The 23,287-nt window shown below is 32.5% G+C and overlaps 1 protein-coding gene and 1 pseudogene across 1 annotated transcript; one reads left to right on the forward strand and one right to left on the reverse strand.

Moving 5' to 3' along the window:
* Window positions 1-1,412: 1,412 nt before the first annotated feature.
* LOC120073009 (protein S40-3 pseudogene) lies at window positions 1,413-2,087 on the reverse strand (annotated as a pseudogene).
* Window positions 2,088-20,125: 18,038 nt separating this feature from the next.
* Window positions 20,126-21,861, forward strand: LOC150036989 (uncharacterized). The gene is made up of 2 exons (XM_090311841.1): window positions 20,126-20,374; window positions 21,385-21,861. Exons 1-2 carry the CDS (start codon window positions 20,126-20,128, stop codon window positions 21,859-21,861), a joined length of 726 nt encoding a protein of 241 aa, XP_090167967.1.
* Window positions 21,862-23,287: the final 1,426 nt, after the last annotated feature.

The raw sequence follows: 23,287 nt of genomic DNA on the forward strand, positions 1-23,287 counted from the left end.
ATGAACAATATAAATCATTACCAACTAAAAAATAAAAAACTAATTGTTATTTCTATACAAACTTTTGGGACTAAAAAGATGTTTTTTAACTTAAATTTTTAATAATGTCTCATCTTTTTATAAAGACATCTGCTTGTTGAATTAGAATTCCCAAAAGAAATACTATCATCTTCAACACTTGCTATCTATTGGTCTATCTGGAAGGAAAGAAATCAACGTTCATTCAAAAATATATCTAACAACATCCTTTAAATTTGGGAAATTGTTTGTAATTTGTCTGGTTTCTTGATGCATAGATCATTGCTATTCATCTCAATCTTTCTGCTTTCATGTAATTTCGTGTTTTTCTTCGCCTTCGATTTTTTGTTATGTACTAGTTTTGATATCGTTTGTTCACATGAACTTCTTCTCCATCTCTTATATATACTGAATTGTTGTGATGCCAATATATCGAATATGAGAAATAACGAGAGTGTTAAGAATGTATCAATCTAATTGAAATTTCAGACCCTCACATCTCTAATATATATATATATATATATATATTTTAAAAGTGTTTTCTATTGTCATAGAATATTACTAGATATCATATCGGATGAGATTATTGAAGTACAAAACTAGAATAATTACTTTTAGAAAAGAAAAAAATTGAGATGGAAGTAGGATTAAAAAAAGAAAAAGTGATCATTTATTGGGTGAAAAAGAGGACCTAATAATGAAACATGTTGTGTATCTCTCTCTTCTCGTGAAAGCCTAGCTGGTGATGTTGGGACTGTCCAAAACCAGTTACAATTTAAAATTACATTATTTTCTTTAATAATAATACTGCCAACATAAATATATATATATAATATTTCAAAATAATTCAGAACCTCGACCCAATCTCTAAACATGCACTCCTTCAAATTAATTTAATCCCCTCTTTACATGAAAAAGGGATTAAATTATAAAAAAATATCATAAACTTTGTCATTTATTTTTAAAAGCTACTATTATATATTATATACTCTCAATAGTATAATGCTCCTAAACTTTTATAGATATTTAAAAAAATACTTTTAAAATTGATTTTTTTAAAAATTTTAGACGAAAATTGGAATATGAAATGATGTAATAATGATCTAAAAAGAATATTTAGATCATCACATTATTTTAAGTTATTCTCATGTAATTTTAAAGTCTTGATGTTTGTTCGAGATTCTAAGAGAATATTTTGAAATTGAAGGATAATATTATAATTTTTTAAAAATGTAGATATATTTTTTATACAAATGACAAGGTTATAACTCTTTTGGAGATTTGATTGATTAATTATTCTATACAAAAAAAAGCATTTAAATAATCACAATTTCCCCCCTCCGTTACATGAATCATTGAATCCTAATCCCAATTCCAACCTCAAAGAGAGAGAATGAAGAAAACTGGGTTCCATTTTCATTAATAATCTAATATTTTTTTTTTCACAAATATTGAATTGATTTTTTTGGGGGGGGTCAAGTTTCGAGGAATCCGGTCATTCTGAGAATAGAATTTCGAACTTGACTTAAATCTCTTCCCTTAAGCGTCCTACCGTTGCCGGTGCAGACGGAGAAAGCCATTTTTCCGGCCACGCGGCGCCCTATGATGACGTGCGGTGGTACTATATTGTTGTCTTCACTGTCCCATTCCTCGTCCAGCTCCTCCATGTCGGAAGTGTAACGGAAAACGGTTTCTGGGATTTTGACGGGGAGAGAAGCGATGAAATCTTTGTTGTTATTGTTGTTGTTGTCGTCGCCGTCGTCGTTGGTGTTGTTTCTTGAGTTCCCATGGGTTGTAACGAGGATTTGGGTGTAGTCGAGTGAAGGGTGGAAAAAATGGCGGCGACGTTGGCGGCGGTGATGGTCGGCGAATACGATGTCGGATTCGTGGAATTCTTCGGCCATAGGGAGGATGGGAATATGAGTGGATTGAGAAAGGGGGGGAAGGGAAAGAATGGGGTTTTATAGGAAAAAATTGGAAGGGAAAGAGTGTGTGAATAAATTGGAAAGGAAATGAGAAATGGAATGGGATTTTATAGGAAAAATGGAAGAGATGGGAGAAAAGAAAAAGGAGAAAAAGGAGAATCTTAAATGGTGGAGATGGGAGAGTTTCGATATGGAAATGTGTTTGTGAAATGGCGTCATTGAAAAGGCAAAGATTATGACATCATATGTCTTTTTATTTTCCTTCTTCCCAACTTTCTCTCGAGTTGGGTATCAACCCAATATTTGGTTGGTATATTGATCAAAATAAAAAATATATATATATCTATATTCTAAAATATAAGCATTAAAATATTGGTATAATTAAATTTAGGCTTAAGTCTTATTTTGGTTCTTGAATTTTGAATGTTGTTCTAATTTAATCCTTAAATTTTAAAAAACGTCCATTCTAGTCTTTGATCTTTTAAAAACGGTTTATTTTGATCCTAGATATAGTTAACTCTTGAACAAAATGATAGATGACCTGTATTTTTGGATGACTAAGCTATCTAATAAGTTAATCACGCTAAAAAATCTTGGTTTTCAATTTTGAATCAAGTGATAAAGTAATTTTCTACAGGAGAACTCAAAAATTATTTTGCGTTCAAGATTTTGGTTGTTCACTATTTTGACGCATTGGATCTTGACATTTTACTTTACCTTCATTTTATTAATACATGATAGACGCAGTTTCATTTGAAGTTAACAAAATCTTAACATTGGGGACCAAAATAAATACTTTTTGAAAGTTTAGGGACTAAAACAGACTTTTTTTAAAAAAAAAAAAAAAATTATGAACCAAAATATAACAAAATTCAAAGTCCAGGGACCAAAATAGGATTTAAGCCTTAAATTTATTGTAATCAATCAACTTAAGTTTTTTTTGTTGATTGGTGATTCAACATGGTATCAAAATAGGAAGTAATGTGTTCAAACTCTTATAATGACCATTTGCTTTTCAATTAATGTTGATTCTTACCTATTGGGGTCTTTCGTAAAATTTCAAGTCGCAAGTGAGAGAGGACGTTAAAATATTGATATACTTATCATAACTCATTAGCTTAAACTTCTGGGTTGATTGATGATTCAACCCTAAGTCTTGTTTGATAATTATTTAATTTTTTTTGTTTTTTTTTTTTTAAAATAAGTTTATTTATGCCAAAGTGAGTTTAACTCCGATAATTGATATGGCCTTCCTCCCTAGAAGTTAAAGGTTTGATCTCCTTATCCCTATAGTTATTGTAATAAAACCAAAAAGTTATAAAAAGTTATTTTACCATGATTTTCATCTCTACAAACTAAACATTTGAATTTTTTTTTTTTTTTTTTTTTGCCAAATTAGAAAAGGGAAAACAATTTTTTAAAAATTACTTTGATTTTAGTTGGCTTAATTTTTCAAAAAACTCTTAAAAAGTAGATAACAAACCCAAATAATTTACACCCTAATGAATTTATTAGAAAATAGAGTTGTATTTAGCTGTAGTTATTTTTTAAAGTTAAGTTTATCTTTTTTTATGTCGCTATGTTGGCTTTGATCATAGTTATAGAATTTAAACTTTTGTCCATAAAATTCAAAAACCATTCCAACTAATTTAATTTATTGAATGCATACCAGAAATTAAATATGGATTAGATACTTTATTGTGCGTTAAACTCCCGCAAGTTAAGGTTTTGAGACGAAAAGGTGTTGATTTAGGTGAATTTGATGATTTAAGATGTTTCATGTTTGCCAAGCTCGTCAAAATTGGGTTTTATTGAACAAACTTACATGTTTCAACTGTTTCTTAAAATCACACTCCTCCCACAGTTAATCAACTTCGATTTTTAGTTTAATTGTGCTCCAAAACAAGTTCTATAAACTTTTTTTATTTGAACATACTTGCATTTATTAAGATATTAAACTCGCAGTCCAAACAACTATGCATTGGTATGAAGCTTGAAAATTCGCTCAAATTTTGAATTATTATCCGTATTAATTACAGAACAAATAATGCAACTTAAAATCAATGCAATGGAGTAGATATTATGTGGTTGTCAATATTTGTTTAAGTGTCAGATATGCTATCTTAGTTGTCTCTACATTGGTGGTTTTCTGACAAAGAGATGTTCTATGGAAATGTTGATTTTACAAAATACCTATCTTATCGAGTTTTTCCTTCTGCAATATTATTTGCCAATCCCTTTCCTTTCTCAGTGTGCGACCGCTTTGGAAGTTAGGGTTGTTCGACTGCTTTGGAAGTTAGGGTTGGTCTTCCATATATTTGTTGTGCATATTTAAAGGACATCTAATCCTTCGACTTGGCTTGATCATTCTGTTTCTAAGAGCATCGTTGTGTTATACTGTAGTGAGTGTATTCGGTCGTAATTACAGAAAGGAAAAAGAGTTGAATTGCTTGGAGACATACTTCAAGTTACTTACATCTTGTGTGATGAGATTCATATGGGAAGAGATTCTCAAGCTTAGGGGGAGCCTAAGCTAATCGAGCAAAGGAGACTTTGTTCCTAGGAGAAAGATACAATTCATATGAGAAGGAGTCTCACGATTTGAGGGGAGTTCAAGTCTTGCAGGAGAAGGAGTCCCTGGTCTTCATTTATATGCTTATTATTTCTGATAACTGTTTGTGGAATGCTATAACATTGTTAACATACAATAGGCACCTCCTTTGTTACAATTATGTAATTAAATATTAGTTTATTTCAGACTATTTGGATAAATTGAAATTTAAGATTTAAGTATTTGGTTAAGTTAAATTCGATTTAGTTATTTTGAATTAATTGAGGTTTAATTTGGCCTGTAAATGGAGATTTTATTATTTTCTTAAGATGATTCAATTTGTTTTTATAGAGGGAAGATTTAAAATAATTTTGGAAGAGATTTGAGATATTAGATTTGAATTTATTTGGATTGAATTTAAGAAGAGATGTTGGATTTAAAGGAATCTTGGAAATTTTAGGAAGAAATATAATTTTTTTGGATTTTTTAATAATTTTTTATTATATATATTTATATATATAAGTCTTGGATTAAAAAAAATGAAGGAAAATAGGGAGGAAAAAAAAAGAGGATAAACACTCTCTCTCGTCTTCGGACGCAGCCAGCCGCACTGTTCGTGAGCCAATTGCACCGTTCACCGGCGTTCTTTCCAGCTAGAGGCTGCTCGTCGCCAATGCCGAGCCTGCCATCCAACCTTCTTTTGCGGTCATTTCTTGGATTTTTCCGCCGGATCGTGGAGTTGGGTTTTTTTTTGGGGTAAGTTTAGAGGTCTTTATGAAGTTTTGGGTAAAAGATTTGATACCTATTAAGTTTGGAATGAAATTTAACTTATCCGAGTTATTTTTGGCTTTAGATTTGAGTTTGGAAAACTATTGAAGTGACTGTCCAACGAGTTCGAGATTGTTTTTGACAAGTGTTTTGGTAAGATTTGTGGTTCTTATGATTATTCTTGAATACCCATTTGGATTTGGGTAACTTGATTTGAAATTAGACCCCTAAAGTTAAAATTAAAATTGGTTAATGTTTAGGGATTTGATTAAAGGATTTTATTCAAGATAAAGTAAAGTTTGGACTATTGATTATCTAGACCTAGTCTTGAGGTAAGTGATTTTCTACTTGTTTGCTTTCGAACTAGTCATCCCTATCACTTGGACTATTTACTTATGACTATTTAGACTATTTCTTGAGACTGTTGTAACTGATTTGACTGAGTATTCTAGGCTGTTTGGATTGATAATTTATGACTGATTGAACTGCATGATTTAATGACATTGGCTGATTGGATTAGACTATTTTAACCATGATGAATGTACTGTTGACTGAGGATATACTAGAAATTTTACCCCTAAGATAAACGACTGTAAAATATAACACAAGAGTTATATGAAAACTGATGCATGCTAAGTTATAGAATTCCTGTTAGTTTTTCTTATCTAGGCAATTGTAGACATAGCACATTTATGACTGATCGTAGACCTTTAGGTTACACACTATGACCGATGCATGTTCATTCGGGTTCATGAGCTTACGACTAATTTGTGTATCTTCGAGTTACATATTATGACTAATACATATTCCTTCGGATCACGTTTATGACTAATAGGTGACACTTCGGGATCACTAGGACTGAAATGATATAGGTGTACACCGGTGCCTAGATAAACTAGCTAACAAGTAACCTAGAGGGCCACTAGCAAGTCACTTACTAGGCATTGTTATACTCATCCTTTCCTCTACTATGTTTTTCTTTTTAGGCAATGATAGGAATGGACTGATGAGGGACAAATGGAACCCATGATAGAGTCATACGAGGGCATTAGAAAATGCTTCTGCACATGTTGTGTTTTTATTTTCTTTTTTATGGTTTTTGTTCCTTTCATTCGAATACGTTCTCAGATGACTGTTTTCACTAATTTGCTTTGAATCATTTTCTTTTTAAATCTCAACTAAATATTTTGGTTATTGGATTTATTATTAAATTAATACTTGAGTTTAGAATGATTATTTATGTTTTCACTGAATTTACGTTATGATGGTCAAAATGTTTGAATGAGAATATGCATTATATCGTAACGGTCCTTGTCTGAGTACTCGAAAAGTTGGGTTGGTACATCCTTACATTATTCACTATCTTAAAGTATTATTGAATTTAAAAGTATAAGGGTTATATTATGTAATTGCTTATACATAATATATTATGTTTGACATTGGATGTTTGATTTTGGATTAGTCGGCTGCGGAAGACAGCTTGGTTGCGTAAGAGTGTGGGGTTTTTGGTGTGTTGGGAAAGCTTAGCTTGTTTGGCTTCAACGTTGACTTGGCTAAAATGGCTTACAAATAATACTATTTTTTTTCTAATTAATTTCCATTAATTTAAGTTCTGTTTCCTTTAAGGGTGCATGTTACTATATTTTTCACAATATTTAATGTCTTGGATTAATATTGTCATTCAAAGTATTTATCCAATTCTTATGTTTTTCTACCTATGGTCGAATTTTCTTCGAAATTTCCTGGTCTTTCCTAAACTCATTTTTCTATGACAAATTATTGTTAATGTTGTAAATTAGTAGATTACTTTCCAATTTTTTTAATTGGAACAAATCTTTCTTTCACTGTCTTCTAGGATTTTTGTAAGATAAGTTCTTGTTAATGCTGTATTGAATTGATTAGTGGGTCAACTGAGCAAATCTATTTTCCTTTTCCTTTTCTTCTAGTGATTCTTGAGAAGTCTCTATCTATTAGTTGTGTAATTTCCTTGAAGATGCTTTTTAGAGTAGTTTATTAAGTAAAATGTTTTTATTAAATATAAACTAATTATGTGTCTTTTTTTTTTTTTGAATTTTTAAAATTCTTTTTAGGAGTAGTTGTAGATATAGCAATCAGATTCAAAACATTTGTAGATATAGTAAAATTTAGATTTTACTTTTGAAATATATAAGTGATAGATCATATCATTAGGAAGGGTCTATATTAGTGATAGACCATAAGATTTGTAAGAGTCTAATCAACTGATAAATTTTATTATATTTTCAATTCTTTAAAAATATTGTTATACACTCAATCCCAAAAGTATTATGTAATGCGATTATTATTATTATTATTTTAATTTCACAAAATCATGTCAAAGCCTACTTCTTAACGAGTGCATTTAAAAATACTTTAAATGATTATTTTGTTTTAATTTAATAAAAATACTTACGTTAACATAAAGTGACAAATAACACAATCAGTTTGTTATTTCGAACTCAAATTATTGAAATTTATTCTTATGATTCAAATATCAATGTTTTTTCTTATGATCAATATTCATAGAATTAATAAATAAAAATACTCAAAGCTATTCTAAAAAAAAAAGTTCGTTAAGAGAAATTTTAGTCAGACGAATATAATTAATATGGAGATTTTTGTTTTCTTTTAGAGTTTTATGTTACAAAAATGTAGGTTAGCAAACGAACAAGGTAGGTACGAAAATGATAGATAATATTAGAATAAAAACAAATTCATTGCAAAAATATAGAACCCAAAATATAAAAACAATTTATTTATGAAAGAAACTTGAAACTTGTTTTACACTCAACATAAGTCTTGTCAAAGTGAACATAGATCAACTAACAATTGAGCATGTTAGTGATCTCGAGTCTGTGGTTCGAATTTCTCTAGTTCCAATTGCATAAATCTTTATGTTGCCAAATTCCTTTTGTTTTTTAAAATTAAGCCTATAAACACTACTTTCACCTCCAAATTCCTTCATTTGTTATCCACTTTTCATCAATGGTTTAAAAAATCAAGCTAAATTTTGAGAATTAAAAAAGTAGCTTTCAAAATGTTATTTTTTATTTTAGAATTTAACTAAGAATTCAACTATGGTAATTAAGAAAGATGCATATGATTGTAAGAAATGTACATGAAATAGACTTAATGTTCAAAAAAAAAAAAAACTAAATAATTGTCAAACGGGGTCGTAATTAGTAGGTGTTTTCCATTTTTATGTTACGTGGAAAAATGAATATTTTAAAAGTAGATATGAGTGTAGAAAACACCTTGAAGTTTAATATATAAAAATAATTTTTTAAAAAACAAATTAGGCTATATAAAGTGGAAGGGAGTGCATGATATATAATTGTGAAATTTAAAAATAAAGAGAGAAATTCCACCTCCCTCAAACTCATTGATTACGTAAATTCTAATGAAAAACAGAGAATTAACAATAAAATTTTACCAAGTCATTATTCTATCCAAATTATTTTTATAATTGCAGATAATAAGCTGGAATTACGTGAGGAAACAGAATACTAATTATTCCTTAACAATGTTTGGGAATCAAATAAAATTATTACAAATATATATATATTGAAAAATCCACATAGTCAGCACGCCGAAGTCGAGCCGAGTCGAGCCTAAAGAGGAATTTTTGGCTAAAAAATCAAAAATCGAATGATTAGATTGGGAATCTCGAAAAGTAGTAAGCGTAATTGTAAAGGTAAGATTAGCCGCATCCGTCGGCTCATGCGCCGCGTCGAAGATGTAATAGGAAAATCGAGTGGGGCCCACAAATGATAATGTGTAATTAATTTAAATTTTAGAATAAGGTTTACCATGTCCGGAAGCAGAAAAAAGGTTTCGAATACGACAAGCCACTCATTATCCCACACGTCACCCCATACCTCGCTTAAAGGAGAAATCCTAGACCAATCATCTTTTCCCTTTTAAATACTGTTTCTTTTTAATAAAAAAAAAAAGTTTTTATTGATTAAATTTAGATAACCCATAACACATATTTTGTGCTCTAATCAAGTTATATATAGATCAATTTATTGCAATTTTACGAAACAGTTGTAAATATAATAATTAGATATGAAGTATTAGCAGATATAATATAATGTAAAAAAATTACAAATATAATGAAATATAGATGAAGTTTTCAAAGACTATCAATGATAGATTATATCGCTAATGAGAGTATCAACAATAGACCATATTGCTAATAAGAGTTTAACAGTGTTGAATTTATTATTGATAGATTTGTTATATTTGCAATTCTTTAAAAGTACTAATTTTATAGAACAGTTCCAATTAATTTCTATTCTTTTCTTTTTTAAGGGGAAAATAAACAAATTTAAAACCCCTAAACTAATTATGATGTGTCAATTTTTTTTTTTTTTTTTTTAACTTTAAACTTACCATTTTATCGAATTATAATGTATTTCAAATTTAGAGAAGTATTGCAATTTTAACAACTTTAAACTTAAAAAAGTACTATAATAATTTTTTCCGTTTAATAAATTTTCATTTGAAGATTTGAGAAAAAGTACTAGTGAATTGTAAAACACATTTACAGTATAAAATATAGATAAGATTATAAAAAAAAAAAAAGAAAAAGAAAAAAAAATAAGAGACAATTTTCGCTAAAATTTGTAAGTCTTAAGTAAATTTGTGTAGAACCTTATGTTACTGAAATTAGCAAGTACAAAGATGTATATTTGTCAAAACGAGTATAACTCAATTGTCATGCAATATATATTAGCTACCACGAGATTTGTTGTTCGAATCTTCCATTTAGTATGCATATTTAATTTTTGTATTTAATAAAAGTTTGTATTTGTAAACTTAATTTTTTTTTAATGGTACAATAAAGAGTGGGGGAGATTTAAATCACTGCTCTTGATTGATAATACATAGTTATTATGGTTTTGATTTGTTAAGTCTTTTGAGTTGAATACTTACGCAACAATGTCACTATGATAATGGTAACAAATATTTAATTTATTGTGTATTATTATTAATATTAAAAAAATAAAGCTAGATGCCTAGCTAGCTAAAGATCAAAATTGATAGGCTAGCTTGTCCTAGTGTATTCAGGAGAGAGATTGAGACATTGCTTTCTTAAGAGAGAAATTATTTATTGGGAGATCTCACAATCAAGGCATTGTCTCAAAACTATACTAAACAAAATTGTGTTCCCTTTTCTTTTATTTCATAAAACATAGAAACCAGTTTGGTTGTTAGAATTATTTTTAATGGGGAATTGCAATGACTACTACTTTTAGAAATAATTATTAAATATATAATAATATTTTTTAAAAATTACAAATATAGAATCATCGTTGATGGACTATTACCAACATATGGTCTATCACTTATAAATTAGCAATGTGATTTATTACTGATGGACTATTTAAATTTTGTCATATTTGTACTTTTTTTTTTTTTTTTTTACATTATACTATATCTAATAATATTTTGTATATGATTGTCATATTTGCAAATGTCTATTTTTAATTAGAAAAATTATGTATTTGGTTTCTTAAATTTGTGGTATGTGAATATAATGAAACTCAAGCTGGGAAAGGGGTAGGGGTGGCAAGAGGGAGAGACCAGATAGAGTTCTGGTTAATGGTTAAATGATTAATCTAACCGTTGTTTGATATTCTATTCGTTTTTTAAAAGTTAACGTTATTTTTTTCTCTATTTCTTATAATAAAATAATTTGTATGTTTCTCAAATGAAAGAGTTAAATTTTTAGTCAAACTCTAAAAACAAAAATAAGTTCATAAATATTATTATTATTATTATTTTCAAAATTTGGCCTTATTTTTTAAAATAGTGATAAAAAATAGATACCAAATCAAGAAATTTAAATAAAAGAGTTAAATTCTAAGTGAAATTATAAAAACAAAAACAAGTTCTTAAAAACATTAATATTTTAGTTTCCAAACTTTGGCCTTATTTTTTAAAATAATGATAAAAAGTAAATAACAAATAAAAAAATTTAGAGGTTAAAGAGAGTTTATAAGCTTAATTTTCAAAAACTAAAAATAAAAAATTAAATTGTTATCAAACGAGGCATTATCCTTCTTTAGGGTAATTGCAATTCATAGCATTTTTAGAAATAATAACCAAATGTTTAATAACATCATTTTATAAAACTTGCAAATATAGCCAAGTTAATCAACGATAGACTCTAGCGATATGGTCTATCACTAATAAACTCCTACAGACAATATGATCTATCACTGATAGACTATCAAATTTTTCCATATTTATAACTTTTTTACATTATATTATATTTAATACTTTGAGTCTGATTGCTATATTTGCAACTGTTCCTATTTTTTGGACTATTATATTTGTGTCTAATATATCAACAAACTTCTTCCTAAAAAAAAAAACTCTAAATTTCAAAAAGTATATAATCCGTCTCTATATTTTTAATTTTGTCTCTAAATAGATGCATGTCATTTTCAATATTTTTAAATTAACGAATCTACTAAACATAAAATTATTATTATTATTATTTTTTTTTTTGTTAAATGAAGTGTTCTCTAAACCTTACGAATAAAGGTGTAGGTTTTTTATTTTTTTTAAGAACAAGGTGTCCAATTTTTTGAACTAGATATCAAATACACCAATATTAATATTGAACTCTTATAAAACTATTTAGTTGAAAGAAACACTAAGTTTATATTGTATATTCTAGATTAGGGTAGCTTTTATTTAACTTTGGGTTAATTACCACTTGTAAATTCTACAAGGATTATATGATCAATTAATATCTTTTAAAAAAATGATCAATTAATATATATTGGGAAATTGGAATATACCATTTCATATTATCAGGTAGTGGAAAATATTTTAGGTATATAATTAAACATCAATAAACATCAATGAACAATGCCTTTACATTTTGAAGAATAATTCAGAATGAAATATACTCATAATATCTATACCTAAATTAGTTTTGTGTAGTTTGTAAAGCACATGGTCCCATAAATTTCATTAATTTGTAGAGCTTTCATATATTTTTGGCTAAACATATAATTAGGCATATATTTGTAGCATTGTACCAAATATGTTGTAGATTCAACCTATAGTTGTATGGACCATTTACAAGTGAATAAATAAAATTAATAAAAGCTAAAAACCAAAATAAAACAAAAGATTTTTATGAAAAGGTTAGAGGTTTGGTTGGTGTACACCTGGAATGATGGCATCCACAATGTGCAAAGTCAATACATTGGCCATTTAAAAAAAAAATTGTGCCTTTTTAAAAAAAAAAAAAAAAATATTGTTCTATCTCTTTGGCTTTTTTAGTTTTGCATCTAGGCTTTTTGTTAGAAATTTGGGGAAAAAGAAGACCTTGACTCTTTAATTTTTAAATTTTTTAATTTCATCAAATTTAAATCTTAAATTAAGAAAGTGATTAAAATATTAATCCTAAATTTGTAAAAATAGTATTGCCATTTTTTAAAACTAAATTATTGCTCCAAATATTGTTAATTTTTTTTTCTTTTATATACATTTGATTCGATGAATTATAAAATATATTAAAATATAAGTTGATAAAATTTTAGAAAATAAACTGTCACTAAAGGTATATATTTTTTTTTTTGAAATTTATGAATCTTGACAAAGTAATTGGTTAATTATTTGTGCATAGTAAAATTTATTTTTATGCAAAACCTTATTTTATTGAAATTAATGAGAATTGATGGAAGTTCTTTAAAAAACTATTTTATATTAAAATTAGGATGTAGGAAAATTAAGTTGAGGATAAAAATTGCAATGCTGATTTGAGCTTTGGGTCCAATTGGATGAAATTTAAAAGTTCATCAGACAAAATGATACAATCTAAAAGGTTTGTGATCAAAATTGATTTTCTGTCTAGACAATGTAGGTAGATATAGTACTTTGATTCCATTTGGATCTTTTTTATTTCTCATTTTTGTATACATCTTTCAAGAATAATAATTGTGAAACGAATCAATGATTCTAAAATCAGTTTTGTGCATACTTTGTTCTTTTCTGGAAAAAGTAGTGAGATATATGGCAAGATAAGTTAGTGATAAAGATATGACTTCATTAATTATTGTATTGTAGTTTACACCATTTAGTTAATTTTATCCCTCAACTTATCAACCTCTTTTTTTAGCAACCATAATTTTAACTCATTCATTTGAAAGTTTGTGCGGGGATAGAAAAAAAATCTAATGCCCCAATACCATTTCCTTCCATTCATTATTTGATATGTCACTAAATGATTTATTAATTTATTAATTACTTTTTTTTTTTTTTTTTTTTTTTTTTTTTTTTTTGTGTAGTTGGGGTAGGGGATCTCGTGGACCTCACATAATTCATATTGCGGATGGTAAAATTAAACCTATCTAATTAAGTTAAAGCGAAATTCAGACAAAGATAATTGAGCTAAGAAAATGATCTTAATTAGCTCAACCTATTTGAGCTAAGAAAAAAAGTTGAGCTAAGAGACTGAGCTAAGAAAGCAGGTCGAGTCGAGAAAGGCGAGTTGAGCTTAGAGAATAGCTTGAACTAGGAGGCCGTATCAATAAGCTTTTAGGTGGCTTTAGTCATCTAAGAGCAATGGTGGTGAATGCTATTTTGTTATACAAATGAGTTAAATTAGTATGTATATATACACACAAAAGCAGTGTTGGTTGCCAAGCCGACCCCTAAAAGAAGCTAACCCCATGAAGGGGTCAGCTTGGCAGTCAAGCTAAAGGGGTGGGATGGCATTTTGCTAGTCCACCAACATATGAATCCATGCAATTGTATGCCCAAGGTAAGCCATGCATAAGGATTTTGCATGAATTGTTGTAATTATTTTTAAATAATTTATACCTATTTTATGATAGGATTTTTGTAAGCTCACTTCAATATAATTATCTTTAAGAGTAAAAGATGTTTATTTTTGTTTCATGTAACTGAATAATTAATTAAGCAATTATTGTATTAAAGAGACATAATTATGTTGCAAAAAATAATTGGTTAATCGAGCATTAGAGTTCTACCAAAGAGTTGAGCATATTGAAGACTAAAGTGTGTAACAACTCAGATAATGATGGCTCGAATGGATAACAAGTAAAACTTATACTAATTTTCTACCAATTGAGCTATATTCAAACCTGATTCTAACTTAAACATTAGAGTGAATTCGGCTCAACACCACATCGGTGTTTAGCTTTGCTCATTTTACAGAATATCGAGCTACTCTTACTCAAGAAATATAAAATCACCATTAGTACGATTTTCGGTATTAATAATTGACGCCTCTGTGGGGAGAGAAAGAGCAAAATATTTTAGCCCTAGCACTACATCTTGTATTTGAACCATGAGCAACAACGTGAGCAGAGAGAATCTCCTAACTGATGGGGATGATTTGGATCATGAACGTTACCCAAGGCAAAAACCTACACGTGATCCAGAAACTCGAATGGATGAGACCCACCAGCTTGAGAATGAGTCAGATCATGGAAATGCTCAGATGCCCTAACCCAATCATTAAGGCCATCGGGCAAAATGTTGTGGACCCATATGAGGAAAGCAAGCGTGATGGAAAATCCAAGTACAACCCATTGGGTCAGAGCACCATCCCAGTTATCCGAGATCGGACTAAGGGTAAAGGACCTGTTATTGAAGGGGTGGGTGAGTCCGAGGTCTCTAGGCCAAAGGCATCGAAAAAGTTGATATTAGGAGGGAACAACAACAGGCGAGTGAACAACCTAGATGTAAGGAAGTTTCTGCCTCTTGATCACCATTCTCGAACCCCTACTGTTGGAAATTATGCTCTAGTTAAGAGTCAGCCTAAAAGATCTTACATGCACCAGGAACGATCGATAGTTCGAAGGGACGAGCGAACAGAAGCTCAAAGAATAGAAAGAAAGGAAAAATATGAACTGGGTACAGATCTACGGGATCTCATCAACCGAAGACAGAGAAAGCAAGCTGAAGATGACAAAGAAGTGGATAGCCGATCGTGGGCAATTAAGTTACGATGCATCCAGACCAACTAGGAGATATCAAGAAGGCACATGATCATAAAGGGTTGGACCTTGATAATTTGATGGATTAGGTAGACCCACCCTTCACGAATGAGATGCTGCAGGAACTAGTACCCTCTTAAATTTAAGTTACCTACCATAAAACCCTATGATGGATCAAAAGATCCAATAGAGCATCTAGATTCGTTTTGGTCATGGATGAAACTCCAAGGGGTTCGAGACGCTATTAAGTATCGGGCATTTTCGTTTTACTCTTGCAGGTCCAACCTGAAAGTGGTTCAGAAAATTGAAGAGGAGATCAATAACTTCATTTTGAGAGCTAGCGAGAGTGTTCATTACCTAGTTCCTAGGAGGTCGAGATCAAAGAAAAACTCATACTCATTTGCTCACCATAAAGCAGGGAATGAATGAAACACTAAGAGAGTATGTTGCAAGATTCAACAGTGAAGTTTTGTAGATTGAAGGTTTTACTGATGTCTATCATCGGGCTCAAGATTGAGAAGTTCCTCTGGTCTTTAAGCAAAAAACCCGCTATAATCGATGTCGAACTTCTTTCTAGGGCATAGAAGTTCGTGAGCACTAGAGAGCTTCTTCGATCAAGGAGAAGAGAAAACCACCCATCCGGACCACCAGAGATCAAAAGGTCAAGAAGATGAAGATCGTCACGAAAACAAGAAGAGAAGGATAGAAAATGGCTTGGGCACCGAAGAAGACAACCCGAAAAGGCTTACTACCTAGAAAGTTTGAATGATACACTCCCACGTTGGTCCCTATGGAGTAGATCTTGATGAAGATCTAAAACAAAGAAATGCTAAAAGGGCCAGCTAAGCTGAAGGCCAACTCACACCAAAGAAACAAAGACAAATATTGTCACTTCCATCGGGACCATTTCCATACCACGATAGAATGTTTTTACCTCAAGGAGGCTATAGAAACTTTAATTCAATGAGGTCAGCTGAAGGAATACGTGGGAGAAGGTGATGACCAGAATGGTAACTAAAGAAAAAAGACTAAAAGTAAGAGAGATCGCAGGCCAACTCCGCCTAGAGAAACTAAGACAATCATAGATGGTCCGGCTGGAGGCGATTATGGAAGAAAGCAAAAAAATAAAGCACTTCAGGCCCGACTCTCTCCAAGGGTCCAGGAGGTATGTTATTTTGCTGTAGTAGATCAAGTTATCAGTTTCTCTGAGGAAGATGTAGTAAATTTGCATCAGCCTCACAATGATGCTTTAGTTGTGTCTTTGACCATAGCGAATATCAAGGTGTATTGAATTTTAGTGGATGAAGGCAGCTCGGTGAACATTTTATCTCTTCGTGCCTTCAACGCTATGAAATTGGGGCGCAAACATTTGAAAAGAAACGCGACCCCATTGTTAAGGTTCGGTGGGTAGTTGGTATATCCAGAAGGTAACATAGAACTCCCAATCACCTTTGGCGGGGGCATGGCCTATGTAACAGTCATGGTGAAGTTCGTGGTGGATGATAAATCAATCTACAATGCCATCTTAGGAAGGCCATCCCTGCATCAAGTAAAAGTTTTTCCGTCCACCTATAATCAATTATTGAAATTCCCCACTCCAAGCGGAGTTGGGATTGTGAGAGGGGAGCAACTGATGTTACGAGAATTTTATATGACTACCATGAGAAACCCATAGAGCAAAGTAGAGGTAGTGCATGTCTTGGCACTATTGCTAGAAAAGAAGATGAGAAGGTTCTTTAAGCCACATAGAAGCCCAAAGTCGAGGATCATACCTCGACACCTCTGCTAAGTGATCCATCAATTAATGAGATGGACTTGGATAATGCTACTAATCCTAATCTGATAGTTGAGATCAGGCCTTGGGGTGAGCTAGCTGATCCATTAGAATCTATGCCATTCCTATTTGACACTCGAAAAGTCAACATCAGGGCGAAGCTGGGAGTTAATGAGAGGAATCTATAATAGATTTTTTGAGAAGCAACACCGACGTATTTTCTTGGTCTGCGGATGACATGCCAGGAGTAAACCCACAGGTGATGGTGCATCGACTCAAAATTAACTCAAGCTACAAACCAATGCGCCAAAAGAGACGAGCCTTTAACCATGCTCGTAATGAGATCATAGATGAACAGGTGGACAACCTATTGTGAACGAACTTCATTCAGGAGGTCCATTACCTGTAGTGGTTGTCCAATGTAGTGCTCGTTAAAAAGCTAACAGAGAATGCAGAATGTTCATCAACTTCACCGAGCTCAATAAAGCATGTTCGAAGGATAGCTTCCCACTTCCGAGAATAGACAAGCTCGTTGATGCTACTATTGGCCACGAACTATTAAGCTTCATGGATTCCTATTCAGGGTATAACCAAATTAGAATGCACCCCCTGAATTAAGAGAAAACCTCTTTTTATCACCAGTTGGGGTTTTTCTGTTATATTGTAATGTCGTTTGGGCTTAAAAATGTAGTAGCCATTTACAACATCTGGTAAATAAAACGTTTTCTCCTCTTATTGGAAGAAACATGGAGGTCTATGTGCATGATATGTTGGTTACAAGCAAGAAAATGAGCCACCATTTAGATAACCTAGCTGAAGCCTTTGGAGTCCTGAGAAGATATCAGATGAAGCTGAACTTAGAAAAGCGTGCTTTCGGAGTTGATTCTGGCAAGTTTCCAGGCTTCATGGTAAACCAGAGAGGAATCAAAGAAAATCTAGACAAGATACGAGTTTTGATAGAGAAGGAATTTTATAAAACAATAAAACAGATATAGAGCCTGAATGGGAGGATAACAACTCTTAATCGATTCATAAGTCGAGCTACTGATAAGGGTCTTCCATTCTTTAAAGTATTAAGAAAAAAGCTAACTTTGAGTGGATGGAGGAATGTGAGTAGGCATTCAGACAACTCAAGAATTATTTAAGCTCAGTCCTATTCCTTTTCAAGCTCGTGCCCAACGGAGAACTTTTTCTATACCTTGTTGTGTCTGATTCTACAGTTAATTCTGTCCTAACCAAGGAGGATGAATGTCGATAGTCACCAGTATACTACACAAGCAAGTCAATGGTAGGGGCATAAACGAGATACCCCCAGGTAGAAAAGCTTGCCTTTGCGTTAGTGGTGTGCAAGCTTAACTTTTTAGGGCTATGCAAGCTTAAGTAGCAAAATTCCAGGCTCACTCATGCACGTATAGATTAAGAAACATTCTTAAATTAGTGCTTCATTGATTGATCATAATTGAATTGCATTCTTGATTACAAATTTCATTCTAACTGACTGCTGAGACTGGAGTAACAATTTTATGAATTAAGCTAGCATGTTTTTTTATTATGTTATATTCTATTTGATTGTGTGTTTCTACATTGCTCGGGACAAGCAAGAATTAAGTTGGGGGTATTTGATAGCTCTCAAAAGGAGCTATTATTCTTAGCTTAATTTAGGCTCATTAATAGATTTTATGTGTTTATTTTCTTATTTTGTAGGTATCATGCACCAAGGAGGTAGAATCAAGGAATCGGAGTCAAACAGGACTAATTTGAAGCAATTTGGAGGTGCTTTGAGCAGCTAGACTTCAAAAGAGTGAAAAGTACGAAAATGCCACTGGCACAGGGCTGCAACACTAGCCTGACACTCTACCCTCACACTCTAAGGCAGAATATGCAACATTGCAACGCTATTTGCAGCATTGCAACGCTTTGAAGTTCGATAACACCAACATTGCAACGCTGTTTTTAGCGTTGCGATGCGGCGATTTTTCTTATACCCCTCAGCCGTAGGTCATAATATGCAGAATTTAAGAGGCCAAATTGATGGAGGCGGAAGTTAGACTTCATTCTTCTTCTATTCCCTTCAATTTTTCAGTATCATTAGATTAATTTTTATATTATTTTCGGATTATGAACGTGTGCTGGATTGTATCCCATCAATTTTATCAATGAGGTAATCTTTCATTTAGTTCTTAGATCGAACATTCTTGTATTTTGATGAGTTTTCTGTTCAATTTTGTACTTTGATTAAGAATTCTGTTTTTCTTGAATCTTGTTTAATTTAGACTTTCTTTTATGTGTTGGATTGACGCCCCTATCATGATCGCATGCTTTTGCTAGTTAAATTCAAGCTCACACGCATCCTTGTAATCGTCCATGCTTTGAATTTACCCTCGTAGCATTGATTAGATGAGCATGTTTAGGTTTATAGGCTAGTCTCGAATCTTTGCATCGCACGTTTAATCCATATTTAAAGAATAAATTCATTATTTAAACATGGCTGTCCTGACATTTAATCAATATAGTTGAATCCTAAATCTTAATGCATGTGTTTCTAGTTCTTTATGGCCGCTGGGGACCCAATTGAATCTAGGAACATGTAGGTTAGTTGAGGCATGGTCTTTCCAGCCTCAATTACGAATTAGGACGCTCGATTGGTTCAGTTTAATTGACTTTCGGGCTTGTAGAGATTAGTTAATTCACATCGATTGGGTAACTATGCATGCATAATTTGAGTATATGATATGTTGGCTTAAAACAATTATTTAAATTACATTGAATCTCTACTTGATATGAGAACCACATGAATCCATTACTGTTTCATATATCCATTGCACTTTACTTTATCTTGCATGTTTTCAATTTAAAACAGAAAACCAAACCCTTGTTTTTACTGTTTTTTCACGGTTAAATCTAACCCAAAAAAAAAAAATTAATTCTTCGTTTCTCTATGGTTTGACCTCGCACTTACCACTTTTTCTACGTTCTAGTAGTAATAGGAGTAGTTCGATGATTTTGAAATTTTTCTTTTTGACCAAATGTGAGGCTTATTAACGACGTAAGTTTTAGACCTATCATTCGCCCTCGAGCTACAATGAAGGGTCAAGTTGTAGCTAACTTTGTCATTAAATTCACTCCACATGCCATCCTTGGTGACAACATGGAAGTGTGCATGATGGAAATACCTCATGAGACCAAGAGCTACAATGACCCTCCATGGAAAATCTATGTGGATGGATCATCCAATAGAAAAGGTTGCAGAGCTACTTTGCTGTTGTTGTCACTAGAAGAAGGATACCTTGAATATGCATTGAGGTTCAAGTTTCGAGCCTCAAATAATGAGGCAAAATATGAAGCACTCTTGGCCATCCTATGATTAGCTATTGGAGTTGGAGTCACCACTTAATTATTTTAAATGATACCCAACTTATTGTCAATTAGGTAGCTGAGATGTACCAGACCAAAGATCGTGGAATGGCTGTTCTATTTAGCAGAAGTTGGAAAGATGTTGAGCCCATTTAACAGGTGCGAGATAAAAAAAATACTATGATCTCAGAATGCTAATGTCGACCTAAGTAGAATGGTACATGTGGAGGTTTTTAATGCACCCAACATATTGAGAGAGGAAGCTATGGAGATAGAGGACCAAGTTTAGACCGAGCATCGCAATTGGATGACCCCTTTAATCAAGTATCTCGAAAGAGGGGTATTGTCAGATGATAAAGTTGAAGCTCGATGGTTAAGATGCGTGGTTGCCCACTATGTGAGAAATAATGATAGACTGTACAAGAAAGGATTTTCTCTCCCTCTTTTAAAATCTATTGATTCAGATGAGGCCGATTACATCATGCGAGAGATTCACGAGGGAGTATGTGGTAATCACTATGGAGTTTGACCCTCATTAAGAAAATAATTCGGCAGGGTTATTATTGACCCACCTTAGCTTGAGATGCATATAGATTCACCCCATATTTTGACCGATGCCAAATGATCACAATTGTACCTAAGCATCCTCTCGAGCTTGTCATGAACATTATGAGCCCTTGGTCATTTGCACAATGGGGAATCGACTTAATTGGACCTCTGCCTCCGTGCAAGGGGCAGACCAAGTTCGCTATCGCCATTGTTGATTACTTCACTAAATAGGAAGAGGTTGAAGCTTTAGCAATAACTATCGAACAAAAAATAATCAACTTCATTTGGAAGAATATCATATGTAGATTTGGCATACCATATATCTTGATTACTAACAATCATCATTAGTTTGATAATGTAGTGTTTTGTCAATTCCATGCTGATCTTAGCATTAAACATTATTTTTCATCTCCAACCTATCTGTAAGCCAATTGACAGGTAGAAGTCGTCAATAAAATCATCAAGCAAAATCTCAAAGCGAACCGGGAAGGATTAAAAGGGTTATGGCCTGAAGAACTGCCAAATATGTTGTGGGCCTACCGAACAACATCACAGACTTTTAGCTGTGAGACCCCCTTTTCTTTTGCATTCGAGGCAGAAGCCATAGTATCGGAAGAGATTGGAATTCCATCTCCCAGGGTCAAACAGTTCGATTTAATCGAGAAGGATGAAGCACTTCGGTTAAAACTGGATCTCCTAGAAGAACATCGTGACACTGCACATCTTCAGGTTGCAGAATATAAAAATTGGGGGGCTCGATATTATAACTTCTGTGTGCACAAGAAAAGCTTTAGAGTAGGTGACTTAATTCTTAGGCAAGTCATGCCCAACACTACTGATCCTTGCAGCGGAGCTTTGGGACCAAATTGGGAGGGCTCTTATCAAGTGACCAAGGTTATTCGACTTGGAATGTAACAACCCGAGTTCAGGAGGGGGTACATGAATGAACCGATATCACATCCGAATGAGAGGGATCCTGAGGACATGAAATTATAGTTAAGAAAGACTTAAAAGAATTGAAAGTTACTACCTATACCAATAAGGTGCACCTTTCTTTTCGGTGGCTCAATAATAAGAACTCCAAAGTTAAGCGTGCTTAGCTTAGAGCAATCCTATATTGAGTGACCTCCTGGGAATTTTTCAAGGATGCATGTGAGTGAGGACAAAGTATGCTAAAAGGACTTGTGTTGGTTTGTGGGGAGAACTTTCACTTCTAAAAGTATGATGATGTAGCTAGGTCGCAGGGGAATGCTGAGGCCATTAGGGGCTGAATCCGGATTCCGAATCTTAGTCCGAATCCTGGGCCTGAGGCGTTACAAATGGTATCAGAGCGGAACCTCTCCCAGTAAGATGTGGTTCGGGGACAAACCAAGCGGAAGCTGGTAGGCATGTAATGACCCGGATGCATGTGAGTGAGGAAAAAGCATGCTGAAAGGATCCGTATTGGTTTGTGGGGACAACTTTCACTTCTAGAAGCATGATGATGTAGCCAGGTCATAGGGGAATGTCGGGCCGAATCCGGATTCCAAATCCTAGTTTGAATCGGGCCTGTTGCCTCACTCGTGGAATGCTGAACATCTGAAAATTTCTTTTCAATAGATTTATCTTTATGTTTTCGTGATGAATGATTTTATATTTTCCAACTTTCCTTCATGATTGCAATAAAAGTTTCTTTCAATTCAAGTAATGAGAGTTGTCTTTTTCAAATTTACAATGAGAATTTTTAGTCTTCTAATTTACTCAAGCAACAAGATTCTTTCTCTCATGTATAAAATTACTCGTGCATGAGTGTGGGGCAAAGAGTATTAATGTTTTCAAAGATAAGACTGAAACTACAAGCTTTGATATGTCAAGTTGCAAGCTCGATCTGCAAATAAAGGCAAGCTACAAGTTTTAGTAGGTAAAAGCTAAGAGGGCAAGTTTCAATAGGTCGAGCTATGAGCTTGAGTTATGAATAAAAGCTAGATATAAAGCTCCATAAACAAACATTGAAGTTGCAAGTTTCATTTAGCTAAGCTACAAGATCGAGCTGCCAGTAGGCTTACAAGTTTTATTTTTTTTTTTTTTTAAAAAAAAGCCCAATGACAATCAACCAGAATTTGGAAAAGAAAATATTCGTCTATATTCCCGATATCACCAAGCTCTGCTAAAGTTCTTGAATTAGGAAAATTAGAGACACCCTAAAGGAATGTATCAGTGAAGTTATGTCAAGGGGCAGTTGGTAAGGCTTGGCTAGCAAAAACATCCACGCTATCAAGACCTTGGGTTTAATCGTCTCGCCAAACATTGACTTCAGATTGTACGAATCTGTAGTCGACGTTAGGGTATTTTGTCTTAACAA

The sequence above is a fragment of the Benincasa hispida genome, chromosome 3, assembly GCF_027475165.1.
Source record: "Benincasa hispida cultivar pf3 chromosome 3, pf3_genome.v1.1, whole genome shotgun sequence".
Taxonomy (NCBI): Eukaryota; Viridiplantae; Streptophyta; class Magnoliopsida; order Cucurbitales; family Cucurbitaceae; genus Benincasa; species Benincasa hispida.

Coding starts and splice junctions, on each gene's coding strand:
- LOC150036989 (XM_090311841.1), top strand. CDS start 20,126: ATGAAGGGTCAAGTTGTAGCTAACTTTGTCATTAAATTCACTCCACAT. Junction 20,375..21,384: donor TTCGAGCCTCAAATAATGAG/GCAAAATATGAA, acceptor GCCAATTGACAG/GTAGAAGTCGTCAATAAAAT.